Source organism: Ixodes scapularis, unplaced genomic scaffold (genome assembly GCF_016920785.2).
Source record: "Ixodes scapularis isolate PalLabHiFi unplaced genomic scaffold, ASM1692078v2 PGA_scaffold3__209_contigs__length_174095766, whole genome shotgun sequence".
Taxonomy (NCBI): domain Eukaryota; kingdom Metazoa; phylum Arthropoda; class Arachnida; order Ixodida; family Ixodidae; genus Ixodes; species Ixodes scapularis.
Genome location: NW_024609868.1, coordinates 3492687 through 3509943, shown reverse-complemented (window position 1 = coordinate 3509943; position 17257 = coordinate 3492687). Strand labels below are relative to the sequence as shown.

The following is a 17257-nucleotide window of genomic DNA, read 5'->3' as shown; positions in this document are numbered from 1 at the left end:
TCTTATTTCGCTTTTAGGTATACCAAACAAAAGAGAGATTAGCAACATGTGTAACAATTTCATTTATTCAAGCAATCTGTCTGGAGTCGTTATAGGCTATCTCGGACGTTGCGATGGCAATCCACGTTGGAGGGGGCTTTATTAGAGGCCAAAAGACAAAACGACACATTGGGATGCAGTCTTTCAGACATTCAAAGACGCTTGGAAGGTCTTTTGGTAAGTTCATACTTTTGCATTGTGGGCAAGCCTACGGCGACAAAAATTCAGCAACAAAACTCAACCGTACTGCTGGAGTTCCATATACTGTACACTGTACACTACCGAGCATATACTGTACACTACCGAGCATATACTGTACACTACCGAGCATGTGCCCACATCTCAAGCGCACACCCCTACTTTCAAAATATATATGCAAAGGTGGTGTCAAGTGCCCACCCCAGCAAACCTTTTGGGCCCACTGAGGTGCTCCTTTGCATTATCTGCTTTAGCTTCAGCACACTGCAGGTGCAATGTGGTGAAGCTTTATGGGCATGCACTGGTGCAAAGCGGAGAAGCTTGACATTTTAAATATCAGAAATTCCACCGGACCAAGCAAGGGCCCACCCTACAACGTGTAACCTGCTTTTCCGCTCAAACCTAACCAGCACCCATCCCAGATTTTTTTACAGCAATTAACTTTTGGGTGGGCAATTGCTCGGCATTTTACGTGTATGAAAACCAACAAGCATTTGGGCAGGATGAGCTTTCTAAACATATCTATGCTTGTCCTTGGGATGACTATTGCTATAGAAATTTACTCCAGTACCTGATTCTCGGCATGGAGCACTATGTGTCTGAAGACTGGATGGGGAGTACTGGTTTGCTAAGCTGTCACTCCACGACTTGCTCCAGACTGGCTCGCTTGGAAGCTTTGAGACAACTTGTAATTACCACATAGTGCAAGCTCTCCGTTGCATCAAATGCATCTGTTAGTAATAATTATAGGCAACACTTTGTAAGCTTTGTACTAGATTTGATTACTTTTCCACAGGCACCAGTTAGAGGAGCAATTTGCTAAAAAAGATGTTCTCGGTGGGTTGGGGTGCATCCAAGCCTGTAAAGTAACTAATTCAGAGTTACTGTAATTAAATTTTTTCTAAGTTACAATATTTCAGTAACTGCAGGTTTATTAATTTTTGGAGTAACTGCGGCTCAAATGCCGTTTTTCAAACTGCTGACAAATACAAAACTTCACTTTGACTCGACATTGGCGGCATACGTTGTCATTGCCTCAAAACTCTGTCATCAGCAGAGTGCTAAATCCAGACAAAACTGTAGATCTCTTCTCAATGCTGGAAACCGAACTGTTGGTTACCAGTTGCAGAATGGGACATTTGAGCAGTAACCGGAAGGCCGCTCCATTACTTTTTGGGAGAACAAACTGCAACCCATTTAGTTTCAAGAGTGATTTTTACAGCTCTGAACTGCATGCTTTCATTGAGCCATTCTTCACAGAAGCCTGAGCCAACTTTGCATTTAAAGCAATTCCCAATTTGAGCAGTGTTAGGTTTGCGAGTATTATCTCAAATTGAGTTACTAAAATGTTTAGCTGACCCGAACTTGAACGAAAACTGAGAAAACATGCAAGAACCTTGATGACTTCTGGGCACCTTTCCAACAATTGTGACAGAGAACAAGAACATTTCAAGCGTGCCTTTAATTTGTCGTGTCCGGCCGCTCATTCCCCGCTTATTGCAAACCTATGGTGCAAAAGAGTGCTCGTGACAAATGAAAGGGGTGAAAGACTGGTTTCGACCCAGGGAGGCAAGAATCTTGGACATGACAGTCGGTACACATATTTAAAGCAGCTCCTTCGTCTTCAAATAACCACACTTAGACACAGATTTCAGTCTATTGGGCTGACTTCCCCCCCCTCATGTAGCCAGCTAAGACGTGGCTATTCTTTCGCTCACCATAACACTCGCCCTAACAACATGGGCGCCGTTCACTACACCCCGTAGTCTGACTTTGTGACAATCACAGGTGCAAACACAGACTAGGAATTGCTGTCGTCGCTCTGTGCCACGTCTGCGCTGGGAGACACTGGTTTTGAAGTGGAGAGGGTGCGGTCGACCCTGCCAGGTGTGATGTGGAAGCCGGGCTGGACGCAAGCTCCGCACTCGCAGTAGAGCCCTGCACAAAGTTTGAAGCCCTCGAGCCATTACATGCGGGTAGAGGGCTGTCCAGACGGGACACTTCAAGCACACACGACACTTCTCTGCCATATGAAGTGTGGCGATCCACTTCCGTCCGTCTCCACTGCTGTTCAAGTCCCGAAAATGGGAAAGGGAAGGATACAAGGGCGCGCCAGAACAGATGGACGGGCAACAGGCACACCACTGGCAGGTGGCGTGTGACATTCAGTCTATTGAGCACGGAGGTCACAGAAAAGGTGGAGGAGACGAGGACGAAAGCCGTGACGTTTTCCTAGTGAATGTCTGAACAGAAGAGGGACTGTGGACTTTAACTTTCGCTTTAAATGGTGGAGAAGTGCCGCCTTGCGCGTTCTGAAGTATCCTGTTTAGACACCCCTGAAAGGGACCATGAAGGCAATTTATAAGTTTTATTGAACGATTAAAATTGTCGTCAAGCACGTCTCGTACACTGTTGACCAAGTTCTAGCCCGAACAAACGTTTGGGTGCCGCACCAGTCAATTAAACAGTTGTAAGAATTGCGCCAGGAACGATGCTACAGACCCCCCGAGACGGCGGCAGAAACGTGAACTAAAGTGCGCCATGTGACGTCGAAGCGTGACCACAACGGGTTCCTCGTCAGGCAAATGGTTCAAACAAATGGTGTGCTCTTAGTGTTCTGGCTGTGTCGGGGAGGTGGGTGAAGTCGCTCAGAGGCGGCGACCGGGAAGTTGGTGGCAAGTCTGGGGCACCCTCATAAAGCGCCAATCCAGAGTTTCGCATCCTGAGAAGCCTCCCGCGGTCCATCGCTGAACGGGAGCTCAAACTCCTTTGTGAGCGCGGTGTTGTCATCCGTTTCTTCCAGGTCGATGAGTCCAGCAGTGACCAATATGCCGCTCCTTCTGCCAACTGCCAACGCGCTGAACGTCCACTAAATGCTACCGAAAACCAGCAGTGCTCCTCGAGGTCACTTTCCTTTCCAAAGGCAAAAAAAAAGAAATCCGAATGTTTGTTTTGGTTTAGCAAAATTATCTGCAGGCACAGAAATAAGAGTTAGTTATAGAAAAGAAGAAATGGGTGGCATGCTAGAAACCAAACTTATCTAAAAACTTTATTTTGAAAAAATTTTAATTGTCTTTACGGCCCTTTTAAGGAGTGGCCAGCCAGTGCAACGCGCTCACGAGTTTCTAATCTCTTGCTCCGAGAACTGCTTAGAATCTCGCCTTGGGTGTGCAGGGTGTGGGGTGACAAAAACAAACTGTCTTTCACACTGCAAAAATTAGTCATGCATTGCAGAAAGCACGGACTGCGCATGAACGTAATTGTGGCGGTTGGTATCATATGTCAAAATCTCTAGACTTATGGCAACATTACTAAAACCAACTCCGTTGGGAAACCTTTGAAAAAGTGGCTCCGATCCATACTCAAGAACTGAACTAGATGCGATGGCAACGCCGCTATTTCTCCTGGGGCGGCCACTCCGGGAACCGTAGAGCAGCACGTGTCGGTCCAGTCGAATCGTGCAAAGGCCGGTGGCGCCATCTCGCAGTAGCTACATAAAGCAAGTTTCATGTAATCGTACCTAGTTCGGTCTCAGGAGACGCAAGCTGTCCGGGTTTCAAAGGTGATCTTCCCAACTGAGGAGTTCTAGTAGCATTGACTTATGGTTACTGAAACAAAAACCTCACACAGTCTAAATGCTTTTTTTTTTTTTTCTTTTTTTTTTAAGGCTATTTTTTGCATGCATGCGACACATACCTGCCCAGTTGTAGTTTCCAACCTTGCTCTTGCACTTGGGGCATAACACCTGCAATGAAGAACTTTTTTTATTTAGAGCGAAGCCGTGTATAGCTAGGATTCCATGGATTTTTCATGTGCGTCAACAAAAACTCTGGTCCCGGATTTGATGCAAAATCGCTTCATTCTATGCAAAAGCTTGTACGTCTCATCACTTGGATGTACAGTCTAAGCTCGTTACAACACACCTCGAGTTTCACCCAGATTTCGGTCTGTTGTAAGAAGAGTATGTTGTGTGCAGATATAAAGTTGAGTCAATGGTATGTAGAGGAAAACCAACCGAACTTCACAAATCAGTATGTTATATATAAATGTCTGTTGTAACCAGGTCTGTTGTAATGAGCTTAGACTGTACATTTTCAGTAGATTAGCTACCAATAGGCACCATTTTCAAGGTCAACAGTCTCGGGTAGATAATTGGTTTCTCAAAGATTTGCCACTGTGCGACCCGCGTCAGCCATGTCTACCCTCACCGCTTTCTCCTTGTCGTTGTTCCAAGCCGCTTGCGTGCCTAGTTTCCTTTCCTTCCGCTCTCCCAGGGTGGCAGTCCCGTCGCGCGTGTCTAGTTTCCTCCGGCTAGTCACGATGGACCACCAGTCAAGACAATAAATGTGTTTGCACCTTCGTTAGAAATTCTGTGTCAAGTCTGTGTCGTGTGCTAAACAGCTTTGCTGCTCATCCACCTTCACAAGGAATGGCTCACGATTTTTTATTACTGGATTGGATTGGATTTAATGGCGACTTCTTTGTAATGGGAAGCCGCTCGCCGGAGGTTTCGTGAGGGCCTGTCAAAGCCAACTCGGCTGGGCCCACCAAGTGCCCAGCCAAGACTAGCCAAGTTCTTTGTCTGTTGGATTAGTTAGGTCCGTTGGGTTGGCGTGAGTGGGCCCCAAGAGTCCGGCGAGTTCGTTTGGGCCAATTCGCTTCTTCCACAACAGCCGCCAGGAGTACACCTACCCCTGTTCCGGTGTGCGTTTGGTGGCCCCTACATGCTTCACGTGTCCCTGGTTGTCACCCTCGACACCCGCCGCCAGAAAACTCAACGTCTCCGGCGGCCCGGTTGCACGGGAACATGGGCTGAGGACCTCGTACACCAGTACTAGGTGTTCGGTCACCTCGTCTGCTGCTCCGCAGACGACACAGGTGGTTGGCGACTTGGTGTCAAGGTGTACCTCCACATCCTTGTCTTCAAAGTTCCCGCGCGTGCCTCGAAAAGAAGGCCTCTGCCTCGAGAGTCGTCATACAGCTGTTCCCATTCGATGGTTAACTTCGACAACGCATACAGTCGGGGACAAAAGTTTTTGGAGCACGGGAGCGGTGACCGATATGCATTGCTGCGCCCTCTGATAGTGCGGCGCCTGCGCATCCTCCCATGCTCGCGAGGATGCCGATTCTTCCGTTTCCGGCAGCCGTGCTCCAATGATTTATAACTTGCCACTTCGTAAGTATCCGTGCCAAGCTGCGCACGAGATCTACAATGCAAGAGATTTGAGTGAAGAAGTCACGCTGGCCAGCTGTGCACCTGTAGCGGGAGAGGATGATGCATCGATTTCACAAGCTTGCACGGCAGCATGTGCCGCTTTTGTGGTGACTTCCTTTGCCAGGTAACAAATGATATTGAAGATCACTGCGCAACGGTTTTGACCCTTGCAATAATGTTACCATCGGGTGCACCTAAAGATAGAAAACTTGTGTTCATTAATACCACCTCGCGCCGGGCATATTGCAGAATATGTATCGCAAAATTCCGGGAGCCAAGTCGTTGAACCCTCCTGATGCGAAACAATTGTTTACTTTGACCTTTGCAACAGAGCGAGAGTTGGCAATTATACTCGTGAAAGACAAAGTGATGTGCCAGTTGTTGAAAGCCATTCTTGAGCATGAAAGGCCGGTAGCACGGCCGATGCTCCCAGGGAGGCTATAATGCCTCATAATTGGTGATTGAACCGCATTCGCGAGGCAGTTCACGCGCATTTGACGACAAAAACGAGCGAATGCGCTACACTGTTGCGATTCAAAAGCCAGCATGAAAGAAGAGTAAGAGACTCCGTGCACGACCCGAGTTGGCGGCGTCCCTTTACAAGCTTCTGCCGCAACGCATGGAGCAAGTAATTGCATGAACGGTAATTTTACCAGTCGTTGGGCAGTTCACTTGCAGTGGCCAGACAGCGGGAGCATATGCTCTATTTACTTCTCTTTTACTTTATGCGAATAAAAAATCGGAGTCTCAGGGTCGGAGTTGGGCGAAGAAAGTAGCTGCAAAAGCGGTGCGCGCCGCCGTGTAAGCTTGCGAGATGACCGAATTCTTTTGACCTGCTGGTTCGCAAGTGAGGCCAGCCAGGCCAGTCGGCCAGCATGGTTTATTAGTGCCGATCTCTGGCGCAGTTTGAGCCAAATGCTTCCGAAGCGGCAGCATGCAACAAATTACCGAGAATCGCAGCGCGGCTGCCGGAAACGAAGGAATCGGCATCCCTGTGAGTATAGAAGAATGCGCATGCACCCGCTGACATACTTCTGGATACTCCAGAGTCTGGGCCGACGCACACAGCACCCGATTTGTGAACATCAGACCAGGCACCATCACCACCTTCCACAGGCTGTGAGCTATCTCATAGCAGTTGAAAGCCCACATGGACATTGCCACCAACACTCACTTGCCCCTCATGGCTTTTGTCCGAACGGCAGATCCATGTGCCTGTATATAGCCACTGCTCGTGGTGAGTTGTACACCTGTGTACCTCTACTCCTTGATGAGGAGTGCCGTTTCCAGCAGCAACATGCAATATGCTGTTCCCAACAGCATATTACATTTTGACTGCACATTTGTACAAGCAATACACAAAATAAGAAATCAATTTCATAATAGAAATCCACACAAAATTAATGTTTGGACAAGGTGCCTGTCTTATACACAAGGGTGCAAACTCTGAGTGCCACTAAGAGTCTGAAAGCCGAAAGAATTGAAAGGGGAGTGCTTTGCCAGTTCTCTTTCCCAACAGCCAAACACCAGCAGTACCTTATGCCGTTGCGCAAATACAACTGAAGTCGGAGATGAAACAAAAATGCGTACGAGAACAGACTGGCCTATATTTTCCAAATTACCTCAGAGCTACTATCCAACATTTTCCAGTAGTTCTACAATCCCATATCGTTTTGAGTCTGCAAAGGCACCTTGGGGCTTGCAGAGAACTCCCTTGACAAGCAAAGCCCGGCGAAAACAGAAATCATCCCTTCTTTGCGCACAGCTCGAAACCTAGAGGAATTTTGGTTGGGAAGAGAGAAAACACTGACCACCTCCGTGAAAAATTTTGTTGAAATCTGCTGCAATTTTGAATAGTCTACACCCATGAACATGCTTTTTCTCTCAACTTCCCCATTCGAAGAGTAAGTATTACAGCTCGCAGATGCCGCAACTTTGCTTGTACTGATGAGCAGGTGTGAGGTTTCTTTCTACTCCACGAGGCAATAAGAGAGCCTTGTCCTACTGCTAAGGCTTAGTACTTTATTGTATCATCAACATGCGGGATCCCACATAAATTGGGCAATCTGCAAGCTGTCATACGGGAAAATTATTGCCTTTCCACCGAACACCATTTGTGCGATCGGCAAATCTGCTCACAACCCTATCATGTTGCGCATAGAACACGTGCCAGAAATGTTGCACACACATTGGTCTATCGCTCAGCTGTCAGCCGATGGAAATGACATGAATTTTGTCGCATAACAGGAGTATTAGACAAATGATGAACACACCTCAGCAGACAGCCTTAGCAAATCAGTCAAAGCGTCGGGGCGAGCGAAGCACGTGACAATGCATCGTCGCAGTGCACTCCTCGTGTAGAAAGCTGTCTTGTGCTTTGTTCCATCACTCTTATTGGCTCGATGGGGCACAGGTGTTTGTCACTTGCCAAGTTATGCCGAAACGGGAGGTTGTAGATGTCGCACGAGCACAGTGGTGCACGTGCGCCTAGATGCAAGATATATATAGGTGTAGACAGTGTATGTGTTGCAGCTGCCAGATAATGTCCTCTCCTCGTTTTGGTTGGTGCCGGCGCCACCTGATGACCCTTCGATGATCGGCTAGTGGCTGCCTGTCGAAAGCCCGGTTTCCTATGCTTCTCTATGGGAGACGCGCTTGTTTTAGAGCGCAGCTCTTAGGGGCCCGTTCCCGGCTTGAGCGCCGTCGGCGTCGGCGTCGACGTTGCCGTCGGCGTAACCGCAACCCTCGTAACCCTCGTGAGGGTTACGAGGGTTAATCTAATGAGGGTTACCCTCACGAGGATTACGAGGGCCACGAGAATTAGTTACCCTCAAAAGGGTTACCTTCACGAGGGTTACTTACCCTCGTAACCCTCACGAGGGTTACGAGGGTTAGTAACCCTCGTGAGGGTAACCTTCACGAGGGTCACGAGGGTTACGAGAGTTACCCTCACGAGGGTCATGAGAGTTACCCTCACGAGGGTCACGAGAGTTACCCTCACGAGGGTCACGAGAGTTGCCCTCACAAAGGTTACTAGGGTTACCCTCACGAGGGTCACGAGTTACCCAGGTCACGTGACCCCCCCGGGGTCACGTGACCTGGGGATACCCCCGAGGTCATGTGACCCCCTGTTGACGTCATAGCCACTGATGACGTCATCAGTGACGTCACCGGCATCTGCATCGTCATCGTCACCATCACTGATGACGTCATCAGTGACGTCACTGATGATGTCATCGGCATCGTCACGTGGCCCCAGGTCACGTGACCCCCCCGACGTCACGTGATGCCCCAAGGTCACGTGACTCCCACAAGGTCACGTGACCCCCCGCCCCCCGAGGTCACTTGACCCACCCCCCCAGTACCCTTCCCTCCTCCTCCTCAAGAGCTGCGCCCTAATTCGGCGTTACAGGGAGTTGTAAGCGGCTTTCATTTTAGAGCGCAGCTCTTAGGGGCCCGTTTCCAGCCTGAGCGGCGTCGGCGTCGCCGTCGCCGTCGCCGTCGCCGTCGCCGTCGCCGTCGCCGTCGGCGTCGGCGTAACCGCGCCCCTCCCTCTCCTCCTCCTCCCCCTCCTCCTCCTCCTCCTCCTCCTCCCCTCACTGTGTAGTATGGTCCGGGCGGGTCACGTGACCTCGGGGGGAGGCACATGACCCGTTTCCAGCCTGTGCGGCGTCGGCGTCGGCGTTGGCGTCGGCGTCGGCGTCGCCCCTCCCCCTCGTCCTCCTCCCCCTCCGCTCCTCCTCCTCCCCCCTTCTCCCCCGCCCGGTAAAGGTGGTAAAGGAGAGGGAGGGGGGCAGAAGGGGAGGAGGACTAGCAGGCATGATCACGAGGGAGGAGGAGGAATATACCCTTCCCTCTTCCTCCTCAAGAGCTGCGCTCCAATTCGGCGTTACAGGAAGTTGTAAACGGCTTTCACTTTTTTTTTAACATTGTTTTATGGGTGTGCTGCAGCATGCTCACACACGGCTTCATCATCGACCATAGTTTTGTGCCTCAACAGCAGCAGGAACAGTTTTATGAATGCATTTGTGGAGAGATCTATGGCGCAGTGTTTAAACCAGCATACGTAGAAGTCAGGGTAGATGTGCTGAGCAAAAAGCATGTGCGCACAGGTGCCATGGCAACGGGACGCTCATTATGCCTTTGTTTTATTTTTTTCGCTTGCACCGTCTGGCCAGTGGAGACGCTGTCAGAATGGGCTACTCTGCCGCGTGCCAATAGGACTTCATCTGGTTAATTGTGTGTAACGATCACTGTGCAGTGTGTCGACACCTAAATAAATATACAGTATGATCCACTGATAATAAGATACCCTGAAAATGCAACCGTTAAACCCAATTATCGTTGTATCTAAACTGGATACCACATGCAAAAGAGCACAGTCCTCTAGAAAGTGACTGTTATATGTGATATCGTTATAAGTGGATTGCACTGTGCATGAAACATAATATACCGATTTACAATTAAATTTATTGCTGTAGATACTGGTCACTCACAGGTCTGTACATATGTCCATCTTCTTGACAGGCTCCACCTGTAGCTGCAAGCCTTTGCACCACCTATGTGGCAGCCTCCCCATGCCCTGCTGGAACCACTTTCTAGAGAGTAACTTACACCCATGTCTGGACAGATGCTTCCAGCTTATTAGTAACACGAATGGGCACCCCCCAGGGGTGTTTTCATTCGACCCAACAGGTGATAACCACTGGGGGCCTTGTCAGGCCATACCCATGCACAACCAAATGCCTGGCTGGTCGTACGACATGCCAAAAAGACAGCCAAACCCGATCGGACGGCGGCCAATTACCGCCTCCCGTGAATGCGCATGAAACAGTGATTGACCAGCGCTTGATCAAGTTCGGCCGTCTCTCCGACACGCCCTACGAACAGTCGGACATTTGGTCATACATGGGTGTGGCCTAACGAAGCCTCCAGTGGTTACCATCTGTTGAGACGTGAGGATGCCATTTCAGTCACTGATAAGCTGAAAGCAGCTGTTTAGGCGTGGGGGCTCCCAAAAAGGGGTTCCAGGAGGCCATGGAGAGGCTGCCACACAGGTGGTGCAAGGGCATTCGGCTCCAGGAGAAGGCTGTAGAGAAGGTGGGAATACAAACAGACCTATCTGCAGCAAAAAAAAAAATATTTTTAAATCAATAAGGCACGTTTCTTACACCATGGCCAGGGTGAACAGGCTAGGGCAGAACGCACCTTTCCCTGAAGACTCTGTGCCTGATGGAAGAGCCACCCTGTGGGCTCCACGAAAAAGCTGCTTGAGCAGAGCTGGCCTGGGGGCTCCTTCCATCGGGGGTCCCACCAGGGGACACTTTCGTCCGGGATGTGGGGCACGATTTTGCTCGTGGGGAACAGTGCCAGCCTGCGAGACACTTTGGCTCTTTTTTGCGCCACACAAGGGTCGTGCATTGCTGCGGTGCAACGTAAAAGTTTTAGCATGCGATTAGTGCTCAAACTTTTTTGAGTAAATTACTTTTGGTTTACGCATTTGAAATTTTTTAGTCAGTATGCAATAAGAAATTGAGGGAGAGGAGGAGACGAGGGTGTGCGGGGATGTCAGAACGCTGAGCTCTGGTTCGAACGATTAGTGGGTAGACCTAAAGCTAGCTGCCTTTGTCCCCACTGCACACCTCAAACACGTTCCAATGCGAGAGCCAAACGCTGGATGCCAGCGTTCCACGTCCAAACTCATTCAACGAGTGCAGTGGATACAGAGGCAGCTAGGCCCACTAATCAGTCCAATCGGAGCTTGGCATACCGACGTCTCTGCGCGCTGCCATCTCCTCTCCCTCAGTTTCTCGCCACATTGCTGCTCAAACTATCCCGTGTGCCTTTTTTTTTTCTTTTCCAATGTCAAAGATTATACTTTCTCTGATGTCCCTTATTCACATTTCATAATGTTCCTAATTTGGCTTTTTTCGCACACCACTTTCTTTTCTAAGATTTTTTTCTGTTACACCAACTGTGCATGCTTTTATGTGTCTTATATTTATGTCAGAATGGGTACGCCCGGCAGTAGGTGCACCCTTCTGTAAGCCCACAGGCTGTTTAAAGGCACCCGCCAAAGTTAAATAAATAAAGCAACCTTTTCTTCCCACACTGCAATGTACAGATTTTTCACTTCTGTAAATATTACAACCAAGAAAAACTCTTGCCTGATGCGTAATCATGTAATGCCTCATCTCGTAAATAAAGGTTCTCTCGCTTAACTGACCCTTACGTCATTTCGGTATTATCTTTCAGCTAGAGTAGCCAATTATAGCCTCAAGGTCTCAAAAGCTTCTGAACTACGCCATTTTCCCGAAATAAATTAAGGCCAACGAACAGACGCGCATTTCTAGCAGGATGTAAGGGCTGTGGCATCTGCAGTGGGGCCACGATGTGTCATCCCCGTACCCACCTGCATTTCCTGCACTTGAGATGCTCTCCTCCCGCCTCATCATCTACGCTCCACAAAGTTTTCAGCTCATCCGGCACGGCGGAGAATGCGCCAGCTGGAAAGGGCAGTGGCTTCCGTCTTCAGCTCACTCGGACCAAAACTGAAGCCACTATTAAAAAACACTGCACACTCAAAAAAAAAAAAATTTTTTTAACTGCTTTGATAGTCTACATATGTCACAGGAAACTCTCCGCGACAACAAAAATATGCCTTGAGAAGCATTTCAAGCTTGGAGTGATTTCATCTGCTCAAGAGCATTGGCTCAAAATTGAATCCCATTTGGAGTCCGATCTCGTAGCAACGTCAAAATGGAATAATTTGGTCAGCCTCCTGTTGGCTGGACGGAGTGCATAAAAGGGGTACACTGCATACCTCATTTCCATGCACAGCGACTGACTGCAAAATGATGCGAGAGAGAAAAGTGAAGGGGATTGGTCCACATATTGCCTCCACAACTCTGCTTACATTGCGACTTGCAACAAAAAGTGCCGCATTAATTCATTTTCTTCTTTCGATGAAATACATTACCTATGTGACAAGCAGTTTAAAAAGGGAGTTTGAGCATGCAGTGTTCTTTTAAAGAGAGGGTTACTCAATTTTCGTAGCGAGCAGGTGACAGATTTCAGTTCAGTTACTGCACAAAGCAAATGTTATAGTGGAATTCTGATGTTAATTTATGGTGCATGGAACACGTCTTTGACACATGTTAACTGCACCTTCATTTTTGGTCCCCCAATTTCCACCTTGTGACACCGCAGCTGGCACATGCCGTAACTGGCCACAATCGTGGCGGTGCCACAGCAGCAGAAGTGGGTGTGGCGGACACCTGTTCTGCTCTAGGTCGCCCCACAGCCGACCACTCGATGGAAAGCACATCGGCTATGGGTTGGGATGCTACAATGAGTGACTGTGACATGTCTTGCTGTCATCTTGGGACCCCTCCAGGTGTATGGGCAATATGAAACACACCAGTCCAAGACATGTTCCAGGCACCACAGCTAGACTGAACACCAAGATTGCCACTCGTTGACACCGCGGCTGTTGTCTTGAAACATGCCATCTCCATCATTTCTCATTTCCAGACGTGCACATACTATTAAAGGCCAACGTGCAACCTTGGTTTCCTGCAGGGAAGATTGTCTTTCTGTCTTTTCAGGCTAGGTGGCGCAAGCTATCACTCGTTACAAGGGGTATGGCCGTTAACATCTTTAGTAAAGTGGATGGATGGACAGATGTTAACGGAACATGGTTAAAATTGTGCACAAATAGAAAGGAACAGAGAAGAGGGAAGAGAGAAGAGACAAGCGCTTGTCTCTTCTCTGTTCCTTTCTATTTGTGCTCAATTTTAACCATGTTCCGTTAACATCTGTCCATCCATCCAGATTCAGGTATTATAAGGCTCTAGGCACTATGGAACTATAATAGATATGAAGTAGACAGGGGTATATGAAAAAAGTAATGGTGCCAAGGGGTGTCTTTTGCCAATGCGTGGGCACTGTGTATGAGATTAGAGGTTCAATCAGGGTTGGAAATTCGACAAAGGAGCATGGGCAGGTTAGCACTGGCAGCACATGGGAACACACCAAATGAGGGAGTGCAGGGGGTCATGGGCTGGTCGTCTTTTTAGAGCAAAGGACAATCAGTAAACTTAAATTCGGAGAAAGGTTGACTGAAATGGATGATGTTTGGTGGGCACGGAGAGTATTCAAGTATCTATACATGAAAAGTTTAAACACAAAATGGACGAACCGAACCCAAAAGCTTACATTTAAATACCTACACGTGAGTGATTGGGCTGAGCAGACTACTTCAGTGAAAAAGGGAGCAAACGAGGCAGAAAGGAAAATGTGGGAGGGAAGAATGCAGAAAAAATCAGCTCTAACAATGTACAGGTCACAAAAACGACATAAGAAAGAAAAAGGCGTTCGATAATTCATGTGGAAGTTCTTTGCTGTTTGAGGCCAGAATGGGAGTATTAAGAAAAAAGATGTATCAGGCTAAATTTCAAGAGATAGACACATTATCTGCCGTGTACCATAATGAAAGTGAGACGCTAGAACATTTGCTTTTGAAGTGCACGGGGCTTTGCTTTGCCCTCCCTGAAAGGTCACGGATCTGGCGGGGCTGCTGTGTTTTGGTGACGAAGATGGAAGAATGGAGGAGGAAAGGATTACAGTCACAAAAGAAGGTTAAAAGGTTGGTGGAAACTATCCAAGGAAAATTTAAGGAAGTGAAACTAACTAGTACAGCTGGGGACAGACAAGACAGAGAAAAATTGGGACCTCCTCCAGTGAGGCTCCGGCCCAAAATCTCACCCCTGTTTCCCAGCGTGCCCGGTTTTGGGGTACATTGACTAGGTTAGACCTTCTCTCCCCAGCGACTCTCTCGCTGGGGAGAGAAGGCGGGGGACGATGTCTTCAGTTTTTTTTGCCCAATCCCCCAAATGTCATCCTGACGATATCCGACACTGTTACACACACACATAGTTACAAAAAGCAGAGGGGAAGGAAATTGGTTTAGACATGCAAAGGGAGGAAAAAGACTTGGTTTCCAGGCTAGGTGGAGCAAGCTACTCCTCGTTATAAAGGGTACAGGCATTAGCATCCATCCATCTATCCAGATATTCCTCTTTGCGTTTTCCTCTCCTAAACTGTAAGGGGAGTCGTGTTGGGGCGAGTTGAAAAAGGGACGATAAGGAAAAGAAAGGAGTGAGGAAAAGTATAAACCACAAAGTGTACATCGGCCTTTAATGATATGTGGTATCTGTATGTGCCGTTTATAGCGCACCTCTGCCGCGTCATCTGTTGAGGGAGATAATAAGTGCATTGGCAACCTCGAGGACCGAGGCAGCTATTTAGGGTGTGGAGTAAGCATACCCATAGAGCAGTGGTTATCCTGCTATGCGATCATGCCGACCACTCAAACAGAGGCGTGCGGACGTTTCGCAAGACACCAGCTGCACATCCCAAACCGCTGAAGCTGAAGAGTGTTATAGTGAGGACCATCACACAAATTTTCTCTTGAGACGAGGCGTACAACACATTTTGAGTTAAAAGAACCTGGTGCATTAACCCAGGTCTCCTCATCACTGGTCAGGCGTGTTACCAACCATAGACCATTAGAAAAATTGCTTAATTTCTTTGTGCTGCCATCTTTGCCTACTCGGCTATGGAATGCGTTGTGAACTTGCGCGGTGGCTCTGTTCTGACGAATATCAGACGCTGCACATGCATTAATTGCACAATGACTAGACACTTTTGTTTGAGTGATAAGTGCTGGAAAGCTGCATACTCTGTTGTGTGTACACTCTCACGCAAAATGAGACGCCAAATAGAGCTAAATGCTCATGCCAGTAACCAGCGCTACGCCATGTATAAAACCGAGAATGCACTAATGGAACATGCACATAGAATATGTGTCTCTTCCAGAAATCCTTTGTGATTTGTTTTTAGCATGCCTATGTGAGCTCGTGTTAGAGGCCACTACTGTCACCTAATAGGAGGGGGTACAGAGTTTGTTCCAAGCACGTCAGAGAACCTCTTTTTGCAACGGTGGCCAACTTATCCAAGAGGTAAAGTCGGTACTGTATGTTGCCTTTGTCGAGCTTGTAGTCCATTGTGTGAAAAAGGTTTAGCTGAAAGATGAATCCCTGGTTCGGTCTGCAAAAGATAAAAATTAATACAAAAGTAAAATATGGCTCTTTATTTCAGACGATAGCATAAAACAATGGCCCTGCATAAATTCATTTCAGCGTTAAAACCTGATTGTGTTGCTGTTTCTCTTCCTTTACTTCTAGCTCAGCTAAATATGTTTGTGATCACAATAGGGTCTCTTCAACCACTTCTTGCGTGGTAGTAATTTAATTGTAAATGACAGTTTTTTTCTTTTTTTTTTGAGCCGAAAATTAAATTGTATTTCGAAGGTAAATTAACCAACTGTGGCCAACAGAGACCGAGATTTTTCCCGCTCGAAATCGAGACGCGTTTCGTCGGAGTTGGGACCAACATACCCAATGCAGGTTCTCTTCTCTCGCACCCTCTCGAACGCCGTGGTGTAGTCTAGGCGGTATTTTTGCATGATATACGCGATGACCAGGGTGGCGCTCCTCGAAACCCCGAAGTAACTATAAATCAGCAGGGGAAAAAAAATATCGGTGGTAGACATATATGCATCACCTCGATCGAGATCACTGCAGCTCACCAGTGCACAAGACAGCCGCCGTTTCTGCAGCCTTGGTCGATGAATTTGCAAGCTCTCTCAAAGTGGCTGAGCAGATCCTCCTCCGGTCTGTCGTCCACTTGTAGGAAGAGCAGTTGCAAGTTGCTCTTGCTGCCCTCCAGTTCCAGCGGAAAGATGTCCGCGGTCAGGATGTGCGTGATGCCAAGAGCTCTGACGGTGGGGTCGTCTTCGGCCGCGTCTCGGCCTCCGAGGAAGAGCCGGTCCTCGATCACGCTGCACAGGGGGATGGAGCTCGGCTCCAGGTCGTCGCTCTCCCTGCAGATGTCCATCTTTTTCCGCGCGCCCCTATCGCCGCACTGTATCGCGGGCCTCGCTGAGCGAAAGAAGCGTCCAAGGAAGATCCGAGGGTCGTTCGTTAGTCGACATTTCAGAGTACGGCTTGATCACACACAAGGTACGCCGGAGAAATGGTGACACGAGGCACCAGTGTACCAGACAACGTACCAGAGCACTACGGGCGCCCTAGAAACTTCCGATATCTTCACCGGCCGCATTCCGCATCTCCATCCTGCGATTTGCACTCGGTGTCATCGGCATGATCGGAGGCTATGGATCGGCGTATCATCCTCCTTCTTGGGTTTCCCGAGTGCTGAAAGTCCACTGGCTCCACTACCACACCGACCACGCTACCAAAAAAAAAAGTTTGCTCCCTCTCTTTGCTCCCGTCTCGTCAGCGCCGCTGTGGCCGCTGCTGGCCACTGCTCCTGCGCGCAAATTCCGCCACTTCTCCGCAAAGCCAGCAAAGCGGCAAAGCTGGCAAAGCAGGCAAAGCGCCGAACCTGGCCGAACCGGATAAATGGATGGATAGATGAATCCGGCTGAGCCCTTTGGATCGGGCGGTAGCTTACGCCACCTAGCCATTTTGTTTTACCATTTAAGCTTAGAATATTTAAATGTGAAATATATATTCACTCCGCACTGCAAAGAAAGTGAGCGAATGCCTAGTTTTTTCTCGCTTTCTGCCACCATTCACTTAATCTTTTCTTGGTAATCTTTACAGTCTTGAAATCCACTCTCCCTTCGCTGTCTCTAAAACCCAATGACTTTATTAAATCTACGTTGTCTTCGGTAGGCATAGGGTGAATGAAGCCCTTTAGAGTAGAGTATCAAGTGCT

General features: G+C 48.4%; 1 protein-coding gene across 2 annotated transcripts; it reads right to left on the bottom strand.

Annotated features, from left to right (window-relative positions):
• Positions 1 to 43: 43 nt before the first annotated feature.
• On the bottom strand, positions 44 to 16905 carry LOC115324442 (dual specificity protein phosphatase MPK-4). 2 transcript variants are annotated; one of them, XM_029985077.3, is made up of 7 exons: positions 16104 to 16905; positions 15913 to 16026; positions 15441 to 15562; positions 11865 to 11958; positions 10661 to 10826; positions 3934 to 3982; positions 44 to 2175 (listed from the first exon to the last, which is right to left on the bottom strand). In XM_029985077.3, exons 1-7 carry the CDS (start codon positions 16409 to 16411, stop codon positions 2039 to 2041), a joined length of 990 nt encoding a protein of 329 aa, XP_029840937.1. In that variant the 5' UTR covers positions 16412 to 16905; the 3' UTR covers positions 44 to 2038. The 2 variants fall into 2 exon arrangements, with proteins under 2 accessions (XP_029840937.1, XP_029840936.1); XM_029985076.3 differs by having other exon boundaries at positions 15396 to 15562; positions 16104 to 16883.
• Between the last annotated feature and the right edge of the window lie 352 nt (positions 16906 to 17257).

What these genes read in the sequence shown, in the direction of transcription:
- LOC115324442 (XM_029985076.3), bottom strand. Translation starts at nt 16,411, where the DNA reads ATGGACATCTGCAGGGAGAGCGACGACCTGGAGCCGAGCTCCATCCCC. An exon ending in CTCAAGTGCAGGAAATGCAG is followed by an intron (nt 10,827 to 11,864) that starts GTGGGTACGGGG and finishes AGTGTCTCGCAG; the next exon opens with GCTGGCACTGTTCCCCACGA. An exon ending in CACAGAGTCTTCAGGGAAAG is followed by an intron (nt 3,983 to 10,660) that starts GTGCGTTCTGCC and finishes TCTTCATTGCAG; the next exon opens with GTGTTATGCCCCAAGTGCAA.